This window comes from Anabrus simplex, chromosome 14 (assembly GCF_040414725.1).
Source record: "Anabrus simplex isolate iqAnaSimp1 chromosome 14, ASM4041472v1, whole genome shotgun sequence".
Taxonomy (NCBI): domain Eukaryota; kingdom Metazoa; phylum Arthropoda; class Insecta; order Orthoptera; family Tettigoniidae; genus Anabrus; species Anabrus simplex.
Genome location: NC_090278.1, coordinates 59,188,691 through 59,207,472, shown reverse-complemented (window position 1 = coordinate 59,207,472; position 18,782 = coordinate 59,188,691). Strand labels below are relative to the sequence as shown.

At 39.5% G+C, this 18,782-nt stretch overlaps 1 protein-coding gene across 1 annotated transcript in view; it reads left to right on the top strand.

Moving 5' to 3' along the window:
• Positions 1 to 5,516, top strand: part of LOC136885337 (uncharacterized) — a 157,869-nt gene extending 152,353 nt beyond the window's left edge. The window contains exons 19-20 of the mRNA XM_068230284.1: positions 964 to 1,178; positions 5,438 to 5,516. Coding sequence (XP_068086385.1) covers positions 964 to 1,091 — 128 coding nt within the window. The 3' untranslated portion in view covers positions 1,092 to 1,178; positions 5,438 to 5,516. The remainder of the gene's footprint in view (positions 1 to 963; positions 1,179 to 5,437) is intronic.
• The last annotated feature ends 13,266 nt before the right edge of the window (positions 5,517 to 18,782 follow it).

Genomic DNA, 18,782 nt, shown 5'->3' with positions numbered 1-18,782 from the left:
CTGAAGCATGCTTCTAAGCACCCTGATCTTTCCTTGTTTTTAAACATTAGAATTCATCACAAACTTTTTTTAAATTTGGTGATATGTGCTACTTGCTCAATGCATGTATTTCATTTCGAGGTATTTGAGTCATACGTTCATCGTTGGCATGCATCTTTAGGAATTTGCACGGTCTCACTAGGAGTGTTCTTTTGTTTCCCTACTGCCTAATCAAGTGTTCATCGAAATTGGTAACTTTCCAGGAATTTGTTCATTCCTATAACCATGCTTTTATAACATCTTTGAACAGTCCCACCCTATGATGTTCTAAACTTTTCATTTCACTTCTAAAAATAGAATATTTACTACATGGAAACAGGCACTTGTATGCTATAAAAGATAAAAATAGGTCACAGTAGGCAAAAATATGTATTTAGAGCACCATAAAATTTCTACCAACTGGGCTGAGTGGCTCAGACGGTTGAGGTGCTGACCTTCTGACCCCAGCTTGGAAGGTTCGATCCTGGTTCAGTTCGGTGGTACTTGAAGATTCTCAAATATGTCAGTCTCACGTCGGCAGATTTATCGGCAGGTACGAGAACTTCTGTGGGACTAAATTCCGGCACCTTGGCGTCTCCAAAAACTGTAAAAGTAGTTAGTGGGACATAAAGCCAGTAACATTATTATTATTATTATTATTATTATTATTATTATTATTATTATCTTTCTTCCTAGTCCTAGAATTTTTCTGTCCCATCACCACTGAAGACTAACCTGGCTTAGTGCGTTAATAAAATAATAAAAACACTAGCAGAAAAAATATTTTGTCTTTTCATGTTTGTCCTAGTCTATGTCTTCCCACATTGGCATGTCATTGTGTTTACTGTCATTGTTGTGTGCTCTCTACATCTGGATTTATCAGATTATCTACTTGATTCATATCTTAGCTGTCAATTAAAACCATTGTGCCTCTTCATTTTCCAGAGAATGCATTCATCCTGGTTGACGGTGCCCAGCAGCCCAGCTTGGAAGACATGGTGTTCTACGTCCTGGAACCAGGAGAGGAGGAGCCAGCTGGGGGACTGCCTGCCTTGGACGAGTGTACTGTGTGAGGCATAAGAGCCAGATCTCATAATCTCTCAGCTGTGGCTGAAGACTCGCACAGTGGATAGTGTTGAGTCTGACAGAACATATTTAAAGTGAGTCTAGGAAATACAGCGTTGTGCACGAAATGGCATACACTGACATGGCCTGTAAAATGTTAAATATACTACACCTTCAGTACAAGTTAGTTTTAAAATACTCACTGAAATGTGAATGGTTACATACACTAGTGTCCAAAAGTTAAGCATAATCACTAAAAAGAGGCCATACCACCTGATAGGAATGTCAGGCGGATTGCTGAAACAAACGGAAGCTGACTCACACACCATATGTCACACAACTTGTCCAAAAAAAAAAACCAGTGTCAGAAAGGTTCTCATAGCTAAGGTACACCTTTGACAACAACTAACAAAACTTGGCAATGTCTTCCACAATAAAATATGCTGTTAATAGGGTGTATGGTTACCCCTAACAGCCACACGTTTCGCAGCGATGTGGCAGTCGATTGCAATCCTCCGAAAAGGCAATGTGAAGGTCTTGGAGGGTCCTTGGTGGAGGCTGACGGGATGCAGTTCGCCTCCCCAATGCATCCCAGGCATGTTCTATAGGATTCAAATCCGCAGACCTCGCTGGCCAGTCCATGCGATGAATGTCTTCCCCAGCCAGAAATTCATCCACCAGAGCAGTGCAGTGCGGTCGGGCACTATCATCCATTAAGAGGAAGTCTGGACCAGCCGTACCTCTGAAGAGTCGAACGTGTGGTCTAGTACCTCATCCCTGTATCTCCGAGCATTAACAGTGTTCCTTGGACCACCCATGAAGATTTGCAGGTCTGTACAGCCATTCAACACGATGCCGCTCCACACCATGGCGCCACCACCACCATACTGGTCTCGTTCCATGATGTTCCTGTGGTTGTATAGGCTACGCGGTTCTCTCCAGATTATTGTGCGACGGGAAACGTTCTGCAAACTGAAGCGGGATTCATCTGTAAAGAGCACATGCCTCCATTCGTTCATGGTTCAGTTTTTGATGTTGATGGCTCCACAGTAAACGGGCCCATCTCTGTGCTGGATTGAGCGGGACACGCACTGCTGGACGTCGGTCGAACAGCCCTGCTGTTCTGAGCCTCCGGTACACAGTTTGCCGGGTAACTGCAAGCCCTGAGACGGCTGCAAGCTCCGCCGACAATTGTCTTGCAGGTGCACTCCGATTTCCTCAGGCGGTTAAGGCCAGATATCGGTCGTGCTGTAGGTTGGTTACCTTGGGTCGACTTGGTACTGGCCTACGACTAACATCTCCTGTGTCTAGAAATCGTCTCCAAACCCTAGAATTGACACTTTGTGGCACAGTCAAGGATACGGCAAGTTTGGTCTGTGTCTGGCCTGCTTCCAGGCGGCTGAGTATTCTACGCTGCAAAACGGGGTCCAAATGGCGGCGTCGTGCCATTATGTTGTCACGTTCACCACGAGGCTACACTCCGCACACTATAACAGGACAAACAAGACTGAGGGCATATGGGGCGCAGGCACTGGCTGTATTTACCTTGCGGTTATGCCACTAGTCAAAGCAGGGAACACTCCTTTCCTGTACAGAGCGGTAGGTGCATATGTTGTGCGATTTGCTGTCTATTTCCTGTTGCCCTACTTACTCGTAGCTTATGCTTAACTTTTGCACACTAGTCTAGTATGCAGTACATGGTCGATATATTCACCTTCTCAGGATAAAACTTCTTCGAAATTGTTTGTGACCACTTGTAAATTAACAAAAGTACTTGCTCCACTGTTGGGCATCTACTGTAACTCGTCCACACCTCTCATCTAATAATAGTTCATTTTTCTAACAAGATATTACATAAATACGTGATAAAATTGATCATGTGTAATTTGCCAAAAGTGCTGTAAATGAATGCCAGAGGTCACCATACGATCCCTCAATTGTGGAATATTAATAATGATAACAATAAGTAAAGATATTCCTATCAGATAGTGTTCATAAAAGCTAAAAAACTGGTACCTTATTGACTGGGCCTACCTAATACCGCGAGCAAATGATAAAAATGATAGGATCAATCAGGTTACTATAAATGGATTTAACAGACTGATTGTATCATTTATATTAAAACGAAAAGAGCCTTGCAATATGTGACATGAAATACAATATTAACAGATGAGCCTTGGTAACTTCTCCCGTTAGAAATTACAATATAGTTCCCATCTCAAGTATGGAAGAGTACTCACTCCTGCTGATCATTCCTTTCCTGTTTGGTTTGAGCATCCCTTCCTTATGATCCGGTGCTATCCTTGGTTCTGTCCCCTGGCTGGAACATACACTACAATCGTTCCTCGTTATGCTGGCATGCATAATATCACATCATCATCATCATCTATCCTTCCCATGGCTGGCCGGCATAGTAATTGGTGAAGTGAAGTATTAATGCAATCTTAACTTACTGATCAATACCAGTGCAACCAGTCTAGCAGTTCCGCAGACTAACATTCATGTGATACTAGTTTTATTTTCTGTATTGATGGCTTACAGTTTAGAATTATAAAATTGGATGTTCCCACCTAATCAATACTGTATATAGTGTTGAATATATTTATCATTAACAATCAAAACTGTTGTTAAAAGTCACTCTTCTCAAAGTTCTATCATAAATTCACAGTCTTAAAATCTAATGACAAATTCGTAATTCATTTCTATTGATATGATTAATTTTTAGCGATTACACTGACCCAGTGTGTATTATGTGCATCATCCGGTAAGGGTCCCAGCTCAGGGATCTACAGCACAGAAGATGGAATTCAGAACAGTAGAGTTTGCGGAAGAGGCAGCCCAGTACTCAGGGAATAGTATGAGTACTCTATTCATCAGCAGCGTTTGTTTCCCATGTTAGGGGTGAATGCAAGGGCATCTGTTCCCCATGTAAGGGGCGCCCTGAATGATTGCTGGCAGTAGCTCTAAACTGCCTTTGGGAGTGCCGATCCCATTGTAACAATATCCTAAAAATGAGTTATGGTATACTATCAACACCCCGACCTGGCAGGAGCTGGACGAGGGGAAATGAAATGATAATGATGATGCTCAATTGTTAGTGATGTACTATAGCGACTGAGGATGATCCATGGATGGAAACTAGTCTTGCATATATATTTTAAATAAAATAAATATGTTCAAAACTATGTACAGTATTGATTAGGTGGGAACATCCGATTTTATAATTGTAAATTGTAGACTCACAGTCTACAAACTAACAACAGCTCATGATAATTTCAACTTTAGCACAAATATTCCTCACTACAAATTCAAAATATATGACCAACAGCATGATAGTAACCACACCCGGGAGTGGGACATTGATGATGAATTTCCACCTCGTATGCAATACTAGGCCATTCTCTCATCCAAAATCAGACATTCTGTTTTTTCGCAGCACTGATTAGGTAAACGTACACCTCATCAGTGAACCTTGTGTTGTGCGGCATGCCATCACATTCTGCATTAGCCCAAGCAATAAACATTCCTTGAATCGAATGACAAAAAGATGCTCAAGTCACATGGGCTTATTGTGGTCAGTTTAGGGAGACTTTGAGCTACAGTCGCTCTGTTTTCTGGTGACCTGCTTGGTTTGGCATGGGGTTGATTTTTCTCCAAAATACTGCTGTCTGCCAGCAAGGAGCACACAGTGTACTAAACTGAACATGAAAACACTTCTTTATGTTCATGCGTTAATCAACTCTTGTCCATCATGTTGCATAACTGGACATGCGTAGTGACATGTAACACACTGTATCATGCTATTCATAAAATGCCATGTCAAAATGAGATAGTTCTGAACCCAAAATTTTATAAATATAATTTTATAAACGATTTTCATTGTATGACGTTTCATGCGCTGCCATGGGGATCATGGGAGAGAGAGTACGTAATTCTGCTGCCACTTGAAGTACAGTCTGGGTATTAGTCAGTGCTAAATCATTTATTGAACTTAACTGAACCTTTTACATTATTGTAAGCATCTGCCTCAGTATTTCACAGGTAGAGGAACCGATTCATGATTCCAGAACTGCAGATTCAATTCCATCCAAAATAGTTTTTGAAGTGTGGCATAAAACTTTTTAATCCCTTGTAACAAAGACCTCCTCCTGGCAAAAGTAATCATTGTCACTGGTACATGGCAGGGCAAATGGTACACAGGCTGTCTGAATGGCACTATTCCAGGAAATCTTCAGCCTGGTTGCAAATGTACTATTATGAGGGGAATCAATGTTGAACACATTGAAGACGGCCATATGTGAATGTGCTACCCTCCAGAAATCGCAGGATTTTAATGGTGTTTGAATTTTTTCAGTGCTATGGTAAGCCATGATGAAATGAAATGGCGTTTGGCTTTTAGTGCCGGGAGATCCCAGGACGGGTTTGGCTCGCCAGGTGCAGGTCTTTTTTATTTGACTCCCGTAGGCGACCTGCGCGTCGTGATGAGGATGAAATGATGATGAAGACAACACATACACCCAGCCCCCGTGCCAGGGAAAGTAACCAGTGATGGTTAAAATTCCCGACCCTGCCAGGAATCGAACTCGGGACCTCTGTGAACAAAGGTCAACACGCTAACCATTTAGCCATGGAGCCGGGCGGTAAGCCGTAATGATGATAACTTTTGGAATATTTAGAAGGGTCACACTTTCTTCTACACAGAAATGAGTTTTAAAATTATAATAGTGCAGCAATTTTTAAATACAAATTTATGAAGATAATAAGTTTTACAAAAAAAAAAAAAAATTATGCACCTATGGATGCCAGTTTGGTTAATCTTTCGAAATCTGTGTAATATTGTGGACACATCTACTGAAACACATTAATACAGATTCTAACATAATTGTTCAATTGACACCGGTATCCTTGTTTACAATCAGGAATTTGCTTTCCCACTGTTCCTTGTTTGACGACGGGGTTACATCGAGTTGCTGCAGGTTGTCATCTCTACACGGGAAACACCCACATTTTTAGGAAGCGGTATAAAACAATATTACAGAACCCACTTCAGGAAGTGGTATAAAACTATGTTACACGTCACACCAATTTGAAATTAGCTCATTATCTACATTTACCTGCCTGAAGTGCCAGAATCATGTTTACTTAGTGTGTAATTGTCAGACTCGTTGGCTGAATGGTCAGCATACTGGCCTTTGGTTCAGAGGGTCCTGGGTTTGATTCCCAGCCGGGACGAGGATTTTAACCTTCATTGGTTAATTCCACTGGCCCAGGGGCTGGGTGTTTGTGCTGTCCCCAACATCCCTGCAACTCACACACCACACATAACACTATCCTCCACCACAATATCACGCAGTTACCTCCACATGGTAGATGCCGCCCACCCTCATCAGAGCCTTACAAGGGCTGCACTCGGCTAGAAATGCCACACAAAATTATTATTATATTGTGTAATTGTTATCCTCATCTTCATTTTCAGAACTCGTGCCTTCCAGAAGAACACCCTTTATGAATTCGTTGTCGAAATTTTTTACCCTTGAATTAGACATGCTAAATATTCACAAGAATTACACAAACAAGTCTGCCTCTCGAACACACACTCTTCCTGTCCGCATGTACTGTACATACTTCCGCGCTCATCTCACAGCTGAGAGTCAATGATGATGCAGTCCCAGATTATGTAGGAACGTGGCTATGTTACGAAAGATGAACTCCTCGCTTATGCTCATACCTAGTACATTTTATGCTTATAGAAGCATTTAACAGTATCTTAGTAAAGTCGCAGCTTCTGAAACGGCAGTTACTGTTTTTTAGGCATAGTGAAAACTTGCCCGTAAATTCTACGAGCTCCGTCGGCAGCAATGAAATAGCGCACCCGTAGTTTCTACGAGCGGCGTCTCCAATGTGTTCATTTATGTGAGTCAGCTATTCGTAGGTTCTAGTGCAACCTTCAGTTTATTAGTTATGGCTGTTAGGTTATCATGTTGACATTATCAAATGTAAGAATCGTCAATCTTACCTTTGGATTTTTTAAATGTTTAAATATTTTCTTTTCAGTTGATTTTAGAGTGTGGAAAACAATGAAGTGATCAGGAATGTCAGAGACATTTATTGCATAATTGTTAAGAATCTTAATTAAAAGTTCCACCTTCAATTAAGATTCTTAACAATTATACAATTGACAGTATGGGCTTAAAATTAAATTTATTTTGTGTAAAATTTATTGCATTCATAACAACTTAATAAGAGGCCTTTATGGGCCATAGAGTTGCCCAAGTAATGTTCAAGCTCAGAAAATTAACATATTTGTGATTTAACTTGAACCCTGCCACACAATATCATATTCGTCACTTTCAGAATTCTCTGATTCACTGTTGATTTTCTTGGATCCATCACTGTCACCACTAAACAATTCTTCAAAATCTGATATTTCTGACTTGCTCCCACTCTCACTTCTGTTCAGTATTTCAGAAATATCACCACATGCTAACGACTGCCTTCTACGCATCATGATTATACTACTGACCTTGGATGAGGACAGGCGTAACGAGGATTCATACTTATTGTCGACATTTGAGATAATCAAATGCTGCAGTCATTTTCCCGTCAAAGAGCAATTTTTCCTCTTTCAGAAACAATATGTAACATGTCATACCATCTTTTGGCAGAACATCTGAAATATGTGCTGAAATCTAATCAAGCTTGGTTTAACAATTTGGATGACCACAGGAAAATGCATGACAATTAAAATTCTCAATCACACTATGGAATTCTAGACTGATGTACGACTTTGTACTGTGTATTAATGGGTTGATATGAACTCTTATCCACTTCAGCCTAAACGGTGTAAATTTAGCTTTAAATGTATACGTTTAATTTGTTCCTTCTTCATGTTCGGAAAATAACATGACTCCAGTCGTATATGATACGTTATTGACTTCAAAGATTACAAGCATGTTAAAATGGCTGTAAGCTCATTTTTGTGTATGTGAATTCTATTGTACAAACTTTATATATGTATATATGTTGAACTGTTTATATAATAATATCTATTAGTGTCTGTATATCTGTCCTTATACTCTTGTTCTATTTTGTTTGCAAAGGAAACTTTGCTTTCATAATAGGAACAATACGGCTGTGAATCTGTCTCCATTGTGGATAGAGTACTGTGTATGTTATATGTTTCTAGTTTTTATCTTGTTTTATCTGAGACAGTATTTTTAAATTGTGTTTATAAATTTGTACAGTATCTGTAAACTGTAGCATTCTTTACTGTGTTTGGGGAATACAGAGCCAGAAGTTGAATAAATGAGTCGTTTAGTTGCAAAAGCAGCTACATCACTTCTTTTGTAAACTTGTGGTGTTGCTGGGTTCGTTCCCTCTAAATAGTCCTCTGTAATCCTGTAAGTGCAGAACAGTTCATATTCAGATGCATCATGCTGTTACAAGCAGGTGAATTTCGGCGTTAGTTTCAAAATCAGTTATGTTACCATTTCACTTCAGTGTTCTCCTCAGAAATTTTCGTCAGCCAGGCGGGGAATACTACGTAGAAAATGAACAAGATAAAATTTCAATGTATTCCCCTCAGGGCATTAACAATACGTCCTCAGCTGCCTTGTGCAAACATTTTAATTTGACACCATCTGGCTGCTTGCTCGTCAATTTCGACGTTCTATTTTACTCTAGGCCTACTAGAAGCAGAGTAAACCGAATCTCTCTTGGGTGCCTAAGGCTGAGTTTTAGTGAATTTTGTTGGGTAAACACCAAATATGTCACCAGAGATCTTTTACATGCTGAAATCGTACAACATGGTGCGTCACCCTTGAAAAATCCGACACCTCTGCTAGGTTCAAACCCGCACCCTACCACTGATCCACGGAGGGCTTTATCAGTAATACCAGACAGGTAAACATTAATTGCAAAATTGGACTGTTTTAGTACAAGATGTTCTAGTGTTCTACTGGTCGTTCATAATCCAACACTGAAACTTACCACTCGGTTGCTGTGGAGTGCCATATGGGTTTGTGACATCATAAGGAATCGATTGCTCTCGTGTGATTCCACGCTAATCCAGACACCGCTCACGCACGACATTATGTGATAGTCAAGCTAAACATTTAAGCTCCAATGTAATTATGCCAACAATAATGAAGATTTATCATTTAAATAAACAGTTTTACAGTAGTTACATTTTAATTTGGAGCACGTAATGACTCAGTGACTCAAATATATATTAATATTACGTAACTAGCATACGTCTAGGTTATGCAGGATAGTGCGCCCACTAAAATGGTCCTAGGGAGAACACTGCACTTGCAAAACCAGATACACAGCATTTCTATGTTCAGAACTTTCAGCTTGACTGCTCTGCAATTTGTATTTTAATTTACTACCTAAATGTTCATGTTTTGTTTGTGTTTTGACAATGGTAATTGTTAAGAAGTATTTAAAGCCAAAACTAGTTAGAATGTTTAATCTTTCATCATTTGTAAACTGTCTAGCTTTCTTCTTCTCCATAACTGAATGTCCTGCAAACTACTGTTTTCGTAGGGACCAAAAAGAATAGCATCATAAAGAGGGAACATGCTAAAAAATGAAAAAAAAATTACACTGTTAAATTTAAGGTTAAGTTTGAGCGTAAAAATAATTATGATCAAGACAAAGAAACAAGTGTTTACAATATTATAATCAATGAAATAAATAAATAAATAAATAATACATTTTAAGAACACCAACATAGTAAAACATCATGGAAAAACGTTCTTAGAGACGTGAACTATACACATTGCTTATAATTCTGTTTAAAGTTATTGTAGGAATATCGAACATGTGGACTATTTGCACGTTTCATGTGTGAATTAACATCCGCTTTCTCAATAAACTTTAATCTTTCATCATTTGTAAACTGTCTAGCTTTCTTCTTCTCCATAACTGAATGTCCTGCAAGTACAGTAGACCTAATTTATGTATGTTTTATAGGAACCGAAAAAATATAACATAAAGAGGGAACTTATGAACATAAAATTAAGCACCAACATGTCACATGAGCTACTGTTACGCGATCCAAACAAACACGCCCACGTCAAACACTGGCTTGAGACTGACGCTCCCTGCAGCTGCAGGCCAACACGCTAGGGCTGTGAAATTAAGTTCTCTACCAAATCCTCACACAGGCCAGTCGTCGCTGAGGCGTCTTGTGCCCAACATGGCCGGAAACTCTAATTTAAATTTCTTATGGCGGGAGTTACGAACACACTAAAGAGTGACGTAAATGTGCTATCCAGATTTCTTTAGCATGTACTGTATTTAATAGGACATGGACTGGGACTTTGAAATAATGATGTAATGACCAGGGAAACGTACTAGAGAGAGATGTTTTAACCAGTTTCTGCTGTATATTGTTTCAAAACAGGATTAATCCATGCAGCTTGCTTCTAAACCAAATACATCCAAATTAAATACCCAGTTATTTACAAAACTGTAAACTAATGAGTGTTTATATCTGAGATAGGTATGCACCCATCTTGTGCAAAACTCATGCCTGAATTTCAAGGTTTATTTTATTCATGCAGTAGTTTTAGAGTGCTTTATGTCCCCTGAAAAAAATTGTATTTGTGATTTATCTGCTTTTGAAACTAAACGACTCCAAATATTTGTTTGGAATCTCCAGAGAAGCATGTTTAATTCAGCCAAAAGCAGCTTGTGGGACCTGAGCTACAGGTCTGGGAGTATGGATATCACAACTGTGAACTGCAAGCTGATTGCCCGATGTGGACCATTCGAATAGAAATCCATGTGAATAGAAGAACAACTGAGGCAACATAGCTCAATCAGCAGAGCATCAGCCACAAAATTCGAAGGTTGTGGGTTCAGTTCTCACTGGTGTTCAGTTGGCCTTTTTGTTCTGTACTTAACATCTTATCAGCATGTACTGTATGTACTTGACGAGACCTAATAAGCTGAATGTCTTATTTCAAGTTTGAAAATGTTCTTTTAAAATTATTTATTTATTTATTTATTTATTTATTTATTTATTTATTTATTTATTTATTTATTTATTTATTTATTTATTTATTTATTTATTTATTTATTTATTTATTTATTTATTTATTTATTTATTTATTTAGCATATGACATTAAAAAGTTACTATTATAAAAAATAAGGAAAGGAAAAAAAGAAGAAAGTTACGAATGAATTTCTAAATTATTTATAAATTGCTGAGCCTCTGCAGTAGCACCCAAGAAATTCAGAAAATTTTCATAGTAGGAAGAAAGGGACATTCCTCGACTCCTGTGCACGCTGGACACAGAATTTTCCCCCACTTGTGCAACAGGTCAGCACATCTACCACGTTTAGTTGTGACCCTGTTCCGCATTGACTACATTTTGCAAGGCATATTCGGAATATCAGGTTTAACAATGCCTCCGAGAAAACTACTCTGTGCAGCTGCAGTGAAGAGTTGTAAATCCATTCTTGCTTCCAGGCCAGATTGATGTCTGCCAGGTCCTTAACTATCCTAATAGAAGGACCGTTTAGTACTGATGCTCCTTTCGAGTGGAGATTGCAAATGTGTACTTGGCATAATGAATGGCATAATGGTGTTGTAGTGTTGACTCTAAGCTTGGGATACAAGTGTGTTGCTCTTGCAGTTAAGGTGGTTGTCAGAAAATTTATACAGTCTTTCTGTCTCTGTATTGCTCATGTTTACTACGACTTATAATGTGTAATTTTATGAAAAATTTATTGGAGTAACGAGCATAAACTTCTTAAGTTGTTAATTTATTTCTATTTATCTTTATCAGGAATAACACCAAGGATATTTTTTGTGTACTTTTGTGTTTCATTTCAAAATCCCTGTCTATTCAAGTGTGTCAGGATCTGACTGCTTGAGATATCTTCTGAAAATAAAGTGGAAACAACTCAGTTGGCAACATCTCCTAATAGTAGAAAAATGGACTGCAGTTGGTAAGTACTGCGATTGTAATTACAACAATATTGTGATATGGTAGTAGATAAATACACTGCCTAACAAAAAGAGGTAAGCACCCAGAAGGAGTAGTCCAATATTATCCCATTTGGGTATACATGCATACCATTGATGTGTGAGTAAATTATTAGATTTACAAGGATCTATAATGTGTAAAATGCTTAACAGAGTGCATTTGTGATGGCACTGTCCTGTTGTTGATAAGTTGTTACCAGTCAACTCCTGTATGTCAAGACAGTTAAGCAGTACATACAGAGAGAACTCCCTACAGTACGAAGCACCTGCGATGCCTTGCAGACGCGTTAGACAGCCTATCCACCAATTTACAGCATTTGACAGAGGCTGCATTGTGGGACTGCATGAGGCTGGTTGGTCGTATCGTGCAATTGCCAGGTATGTGGGCCATTCAGATGTCACAGAGGCCGATGTTGGACTCAATGGGTACATGAAGGCACCCAATCTCATCGTGCAGATTCGAGTCGACCAAGAAGCACCACCCTGAGGGAGGACCATCGTATGGTGCGCCAAGCATTGCGGGGTCCCATAACTTCGGCACTCGGCGTCTGCGAACATGTACTGAAGATTCGACAACATCCTGTGAGTTCCCGCACAGTGTCTCAAAGACTCGCATCTGCCAGATTGGGGTCCTAGCGCCCCATGCGTTGGTTGCCATTGACACCAGAACACCAACGCCTTCGTTTGGAGCGGTGCCTTGCCCGGAGGTATGGACAGAGGACGACTGGCGTTGCATCATGTTCAGCGATGAGTCTTGCTTCTCCATAACCTTCTATGACCATCGTGTGCGTATTTGGCTGCATTGTGGGCAGAGGGTAGATCCTGCCCATATTGTGGAAAGAAACACAGCCATAATGCCTGGCATCATGGTGTGGGGAGCCATAGGATATGCGTTCAGGTCACCTCTAATAGTGCTTCAGCAGGCTTTGATGGGAACAAGAAAGGTCCACCTATTAAATACCATACAATGTTATAAAATAATTTATAACATTTTATTATTCTTAGGACTGGTTTCGATGCTGGTGTGCATCATCATCAGCCATAAAATAAGAAAAAAATACAATGACAAAGTTACAAAAACAATGCATAAAGTGTACACAAATTTTTCTTTATCTGCTTCAGGTGCCATTTTGAACCGAGAACATTGTTTAGTACCCTGGAAACACGGCGTCCACCTTATTTTCATGTAAAATAAAATATTGTTATTTAATACTCAGCAGACCGAATCCAGCCACATTCTTTAAGTTAGAGAAGACATGTATTACGCAAAAAGTGTTTGAAGTTCCTTCATGTTCTTTTTAGTGCTGGGAGCTTTTACGTTTTATGACTGGTTACGTTATTTTAACGACTGACTTTTATAACCAATAGTAAAATGTTTTCTTATTAATTGCACCTGTTACTTCAAGACTCGGTGGATGTTTAGCAAGAAAATCTTTTATACAAATAATCTTACGAAATAAGGAAATATGTTCTCGGACTTTTAAGATAGTGAGTAGGTTCGAACCCTACTATCGGCAGCCTTTAAGATGGTTTTCCGTGGTTTCCCATTTTCACACCAGGCAAATGCTGGGGCTGTACCGCTTCCTTCCAACTCCTAGCCCTTGCTTGTCCCATCGTCGCCATAAGACCTATCTGTGTCGGTGCGACGTAAAGCAACTAGCAAAAAAAAAAAAATTTAATCTGCTCGCATATTATTCAATGCTTTTAGTTTCAGAGGACTCTTGCCAAGAGTTTTAAGAGAATCGGTGCTATATTTTTAGGTTTAGGTTATAAGTGAATGTTTACGGATCATGTTTTTAATTAAGTTATGGCCGGGCTGAGTGGCTCAGACGGTTAAGGCGCTGGCCTTCTGACCCAACTTGGCAGGTTCGATCCTGGCTCAGTCCGGTGGTATTTGAAGGTGCTCAAATACGTCAGCCTCGTGTCGGTAGATTTACTGGCACGTAAAAGAACTCCTGCGGGACTAAATTCCGGCACCTCGGCGTCTCCGAAAACCGTACAAGAGTAGTTAGTGGGACATAAAACAAATAACATTATTATTAATTAAGTTATGCGTAATTTTGTAAAATTTGTGTACTGCAAAACATTAAAATAACTGTTTCAGCCTTGCTGTAAAACCCAGTCATTTGAGTGATTTTGAAATTGTGTGTCTTAAAACCTGCTTGTGGATGGGTAGACCTTAGTAATGAAATGTGGTCAAACTAGCCTATATTCTATAGTTTCCACATCATGGTGGAAAGTACAAACACAAAAGCTAACAAAATAAAGGAATTGAATGTGCATACATCTGACTACAGTTTGATATACAGTATATTATATACATATGACTAGTTGTCAAATCTGTTTATAAGTTCAGTCAGTCACTACTGATCTGCATTTAGGACAGTCACCCAGGTGGCAGATTCCCTATCTGTTGTTTTCCTAGCCTTTTCTTAAATGATTTTAAAGAAATCAGAAATTTATTGAACATCTCTCTTGGTAAGTTATTCCAAACCCTAACTCCCCTTCTATAAAGAAACATTTGTCCCAATTTATCCTCTTGAATGCCAGCTTTATCTTCAACTTGTGATCTTTCCTACTTTTAAAACACCACTCAAACTTATTCGTCTACTAATGTCATTGCACGCCATCTCTCCACTAACAGCTCAGAAAATACCACTTCGTCGAGCAGCTTGTCTCCTTTCTCCAGTCTTCTCAGCCCAAACTTTGCAACATTTTTGTAATGCTACTTTTTGTTGGAAATCACCCTGAACAAATCAAGCTGCTTTCCTTTGGATTGTTTCCAGTTCTTGAATCAAGTAATCCTGGTGAGGGTCCCATACACTGCAACCATACTCTAGTTGGTGTCTTACCAGAGACTTATATGCCCTCTCCTTTATATCCTACATACCCTCATAATCATGTGCAGAGATCTGTACCCTTTATTTACAGTCATATTTATGTGATTACCCCAGTGAAGATCTTTCCTTACCTTAACACCTAGGTACTTACAATGATTCCCATAAGGAACTTTCACCCCATCAGCGCAGTTATTAAAACTGAGAGGATTTTTCCTATTTGTGAAACTCACAACCTGACTTTTTAATCCCTGTTTATCATCATGGCATTGTCTGCTGTCCATCTCACAACATTATCAAGGTTACTAGTACTTAAGCCTGTCTTCAAGAGTCGAAATTAGTATCTATAAAATTGGAAATTCTAAATGAAAAATGTGGTCTTCATAGCCTTGAAAGGTTCATTATCCATACTGAGAAATCATTTATATAGTCATAAATGTATTTAGTATACTTCGTCCTCATGGACAACCTCCTTATGGGGGAAGTGTTTATTCTCTGAATGAATGTATCTATCTCATGAATGAAAGTGCCTACGGATCCCAAGGTAGCGGGTTCAAACCCGGCAGAAGGAGTCTTATTTTTGAAGGGCGGAAAAAAAGTCCATTCGACACTCCATGTCGTAAGATGTCGGCAGGTAAAAGATCTCTGGTGACACATTTGTTGTTTACCCGACAAAATTAATTGAGTCTCGGCCATAGACACCCAAGAGAGTTTCGGTTTACTTGGTCTGCCATCTAGTAGACCTAGAGTAAAACAGAACATCCAAATTGATGAGCAGACAACAGATGGCATCAAAAATTAAAATATCTGCACACGGTAGCTGAGGCCATACGATTATTATTATTAATACGAATATAGTTGGTATTATAAATTTACTCATTCAGAACAAACATTTCAGGGTCCCTTTAGGAATCAACATCTTTATCATATTATTATTATTATTATTATTATTATTATTATTATTATTATTATTATTATTATGAATAAAAGTTACACTTTCCAGGTTTTTACGGCATTCAAATGGAATCAAAATGGGTATTGTAGCATATTCTTACAAACCATATTGAATGCAGTTATAGCTCAGAGTTGTACTTTGACGTCATTGGATCTGCGTACTGTAAAGAAAGCTACATACAACTGTCCAGAACGAATCAACAGTGTCATATGCCCTCACTCCATATAAACACTGCGGAGAGGTTTGGAATTCAATTCAGGCTTTTGGCATGCATTCCAGTGATTAGAAATTCTATAACATCATTTCCCCTACCCTGCCGACCAACATTCTGATGGTAAAAATATTTTCAATGAACGGAACTCAAACCGTCTAACCACAGTGTCAGACCATATAGAATTGATGCATTAACAAACATGGCCACCAGTTGGGCTTTTCTACCTGATGCTTATTAATCTAAATAAAGCCCAGAATGGAAAAAAAAAATTATTTCACTGAAAGAGAGTATTTTTCAGTTTCAGTATGATGGTCATCATTACATTGTTCTTGTAACCCATAACTGGTACCAGTTTAAGTCTCTCAAATATATCTGTGGAAGGCAACAGAAGCCAGAATATATGCAGTTCAACACCACACCGATAGATATAGCTGTGTGCGTACACCGTTATAGCAAATACACGACGACGACTTTGATAATAGAAACATTTTTCTTTTGAAAAAGTACAGAAGTGGTCATGAGAGATTCATTGTATGTTTCTTGTAAAGAAGACATATAACGATCTATAACTGGTACCAATTTCAGCTGTTGAAACGTTAGCATTTTCTCAATATCGCTGTAAATGACAGACAGAGTAGTGCTGGTGATTATTGTTTTAAGAACGAAGTACAACCGGGCAACCATCCTCTGTATAACACTAATCAGAGAGAAAAAAATTAGGAAAAATTGTTCCCATCTGTACCAGCAATCATTCTCACTACTTTCATGTCTGTTGCTTCTAACTTATGATTAAGATATCCTGAGTCCACCCAGCTTTCACTCCCATAAAGCAAAGTTGATCTCAAAACAGATCGATATAAAGATAGTTCCCTCCGGTAGCTGACTTCCTTCGTACAGAATACTATTGATCGCAACTGCGAGCTCACTGCAGTAGCTTTACTACACCTTTATTCAATCTCACTTACTATATTACCATCCTGGGAGAACACGCAACCTAAATACTTGAAATTATCTACCTGTTCCAGCTTTGTATTCCCGATCTGACATTCATTTATCTTGGATTTCGTACCTACCGACATCAATTTAGTCTTTGAAAGGTTATTTTTCATACCATACTTATTACACCTATTTTCAAGTCACAAGATTATTACACTGCAGGCTTTTGGCACAATCTGCCATTAAGACCAAGTTGTTAGCATAGGCCAAACTGCTTACTATATTTCCACCTAACTGAATCCCTCCCTGCCACTTTGTTTTTCAGCAGATGATCCATGTAAACTATGAACAACAAAAGTGATAGATTACAGACTTGTCTAACCCTTGTAAGTACCCTGAACCAAGAACTGATTCCAACATCAATTCTCACTGCAGCCCAATTGTCAACATAAATGTCTTTAATTGATTTTAATAATCTACCCTTAATCCCATAGTCCCCCAGAGTCTGACTCATTGGCTGAATGGTCAGCGTTAACGCCTTGGGTTCAGAGGGTCCTGGGTTCGATTTCCGGCCGCGTTGGGGATTTTAATTGCGTCTGATTAATTCTTCTGGCCCGGGGACTAGGTGTTTGTGTTTGTCCCACACTTTCCTCTTCATATTCAGACAACACACTACACTACCAACCATCACAGAAACACGCAATAGTAATTAATTCCCTCAATATAGGGTTGGCATCAGGAAGGGCATCGGGCCATAAAACATGGCCAAATCTACTTGTGCGACACAATTTGCAGGTGTGACCCCACAGATGTGGGAAAAGCGGAGGAAGACAAAGAATCCCATAGTCCCGCAGTATGGCAAACATCTTTTCCCTCGGTGCGCTGTCATACTTTCTCTAGATCTATGAGCCTCCGTGGCTCAGGCGCCAGCCTCTCACCGCTGGGTTCCGTGGTTCGAATCCCGGTCACTCCATGTGAGATTTTTGCTGGGCAAAGCGGAGGCGGGACAGGTTTTTCCCTGGGTACTCCAGTTTTCCCTGTCATATTTCATTCCAACAACACTCACCAATATCATTTCACTTCAACTGTAATTCATTAATCATTGCCCCAGAGGAGTGCGACAGGCTTTGGCAGCCAGCATAATTCCAATCCTCGCCGCTAGATGAGGGCTTCACTCATTCCATTCCTGACTCGGTCGAATGATTGGAAACAGGCTGTGAATTTTCATTTTCATATGAAACATAACTGTCTATTCCTCTTGTAGCATTTTTTCAATTACCTGGCACATACTGAAAATCTGATCCTGACAGCCCCTCTGTGGTCTGAAACCACACTGGTTTTCATCCAACTTCTTCTCAATCACTGATCGCACCCTCCCTTCTAAGATGTCAGTGAATACTTTGCCTGGTATACTAATCAATGAGGTACCTCGATAGTTGTTACAATCCTTCCGGTTCACTTGCTTGTAGATAGGTGCAATTACTGCTTTTGTCCAGTCTGAAGGTACCTTACCAACGCTCCATGCTAATCTTATTACTCTATGAAGCAGCTGGGCTGAGTGGCTCAGATGGTTGAGGCGCTGGCCTTCTGACCCCAACTTAGCAGGTTCGATCCTGGCTCATTCCGGTGGTATTTGAAGGTACTCTAATACATCTGTAGATTTACTGGCCCGTAAAAGAACTCATGCGGGACAAAATATCGGCACCTCGAGGTCTCTGAAAACCGTAAAAGTAGTTAGGAGGATGTAAGGCAAATAA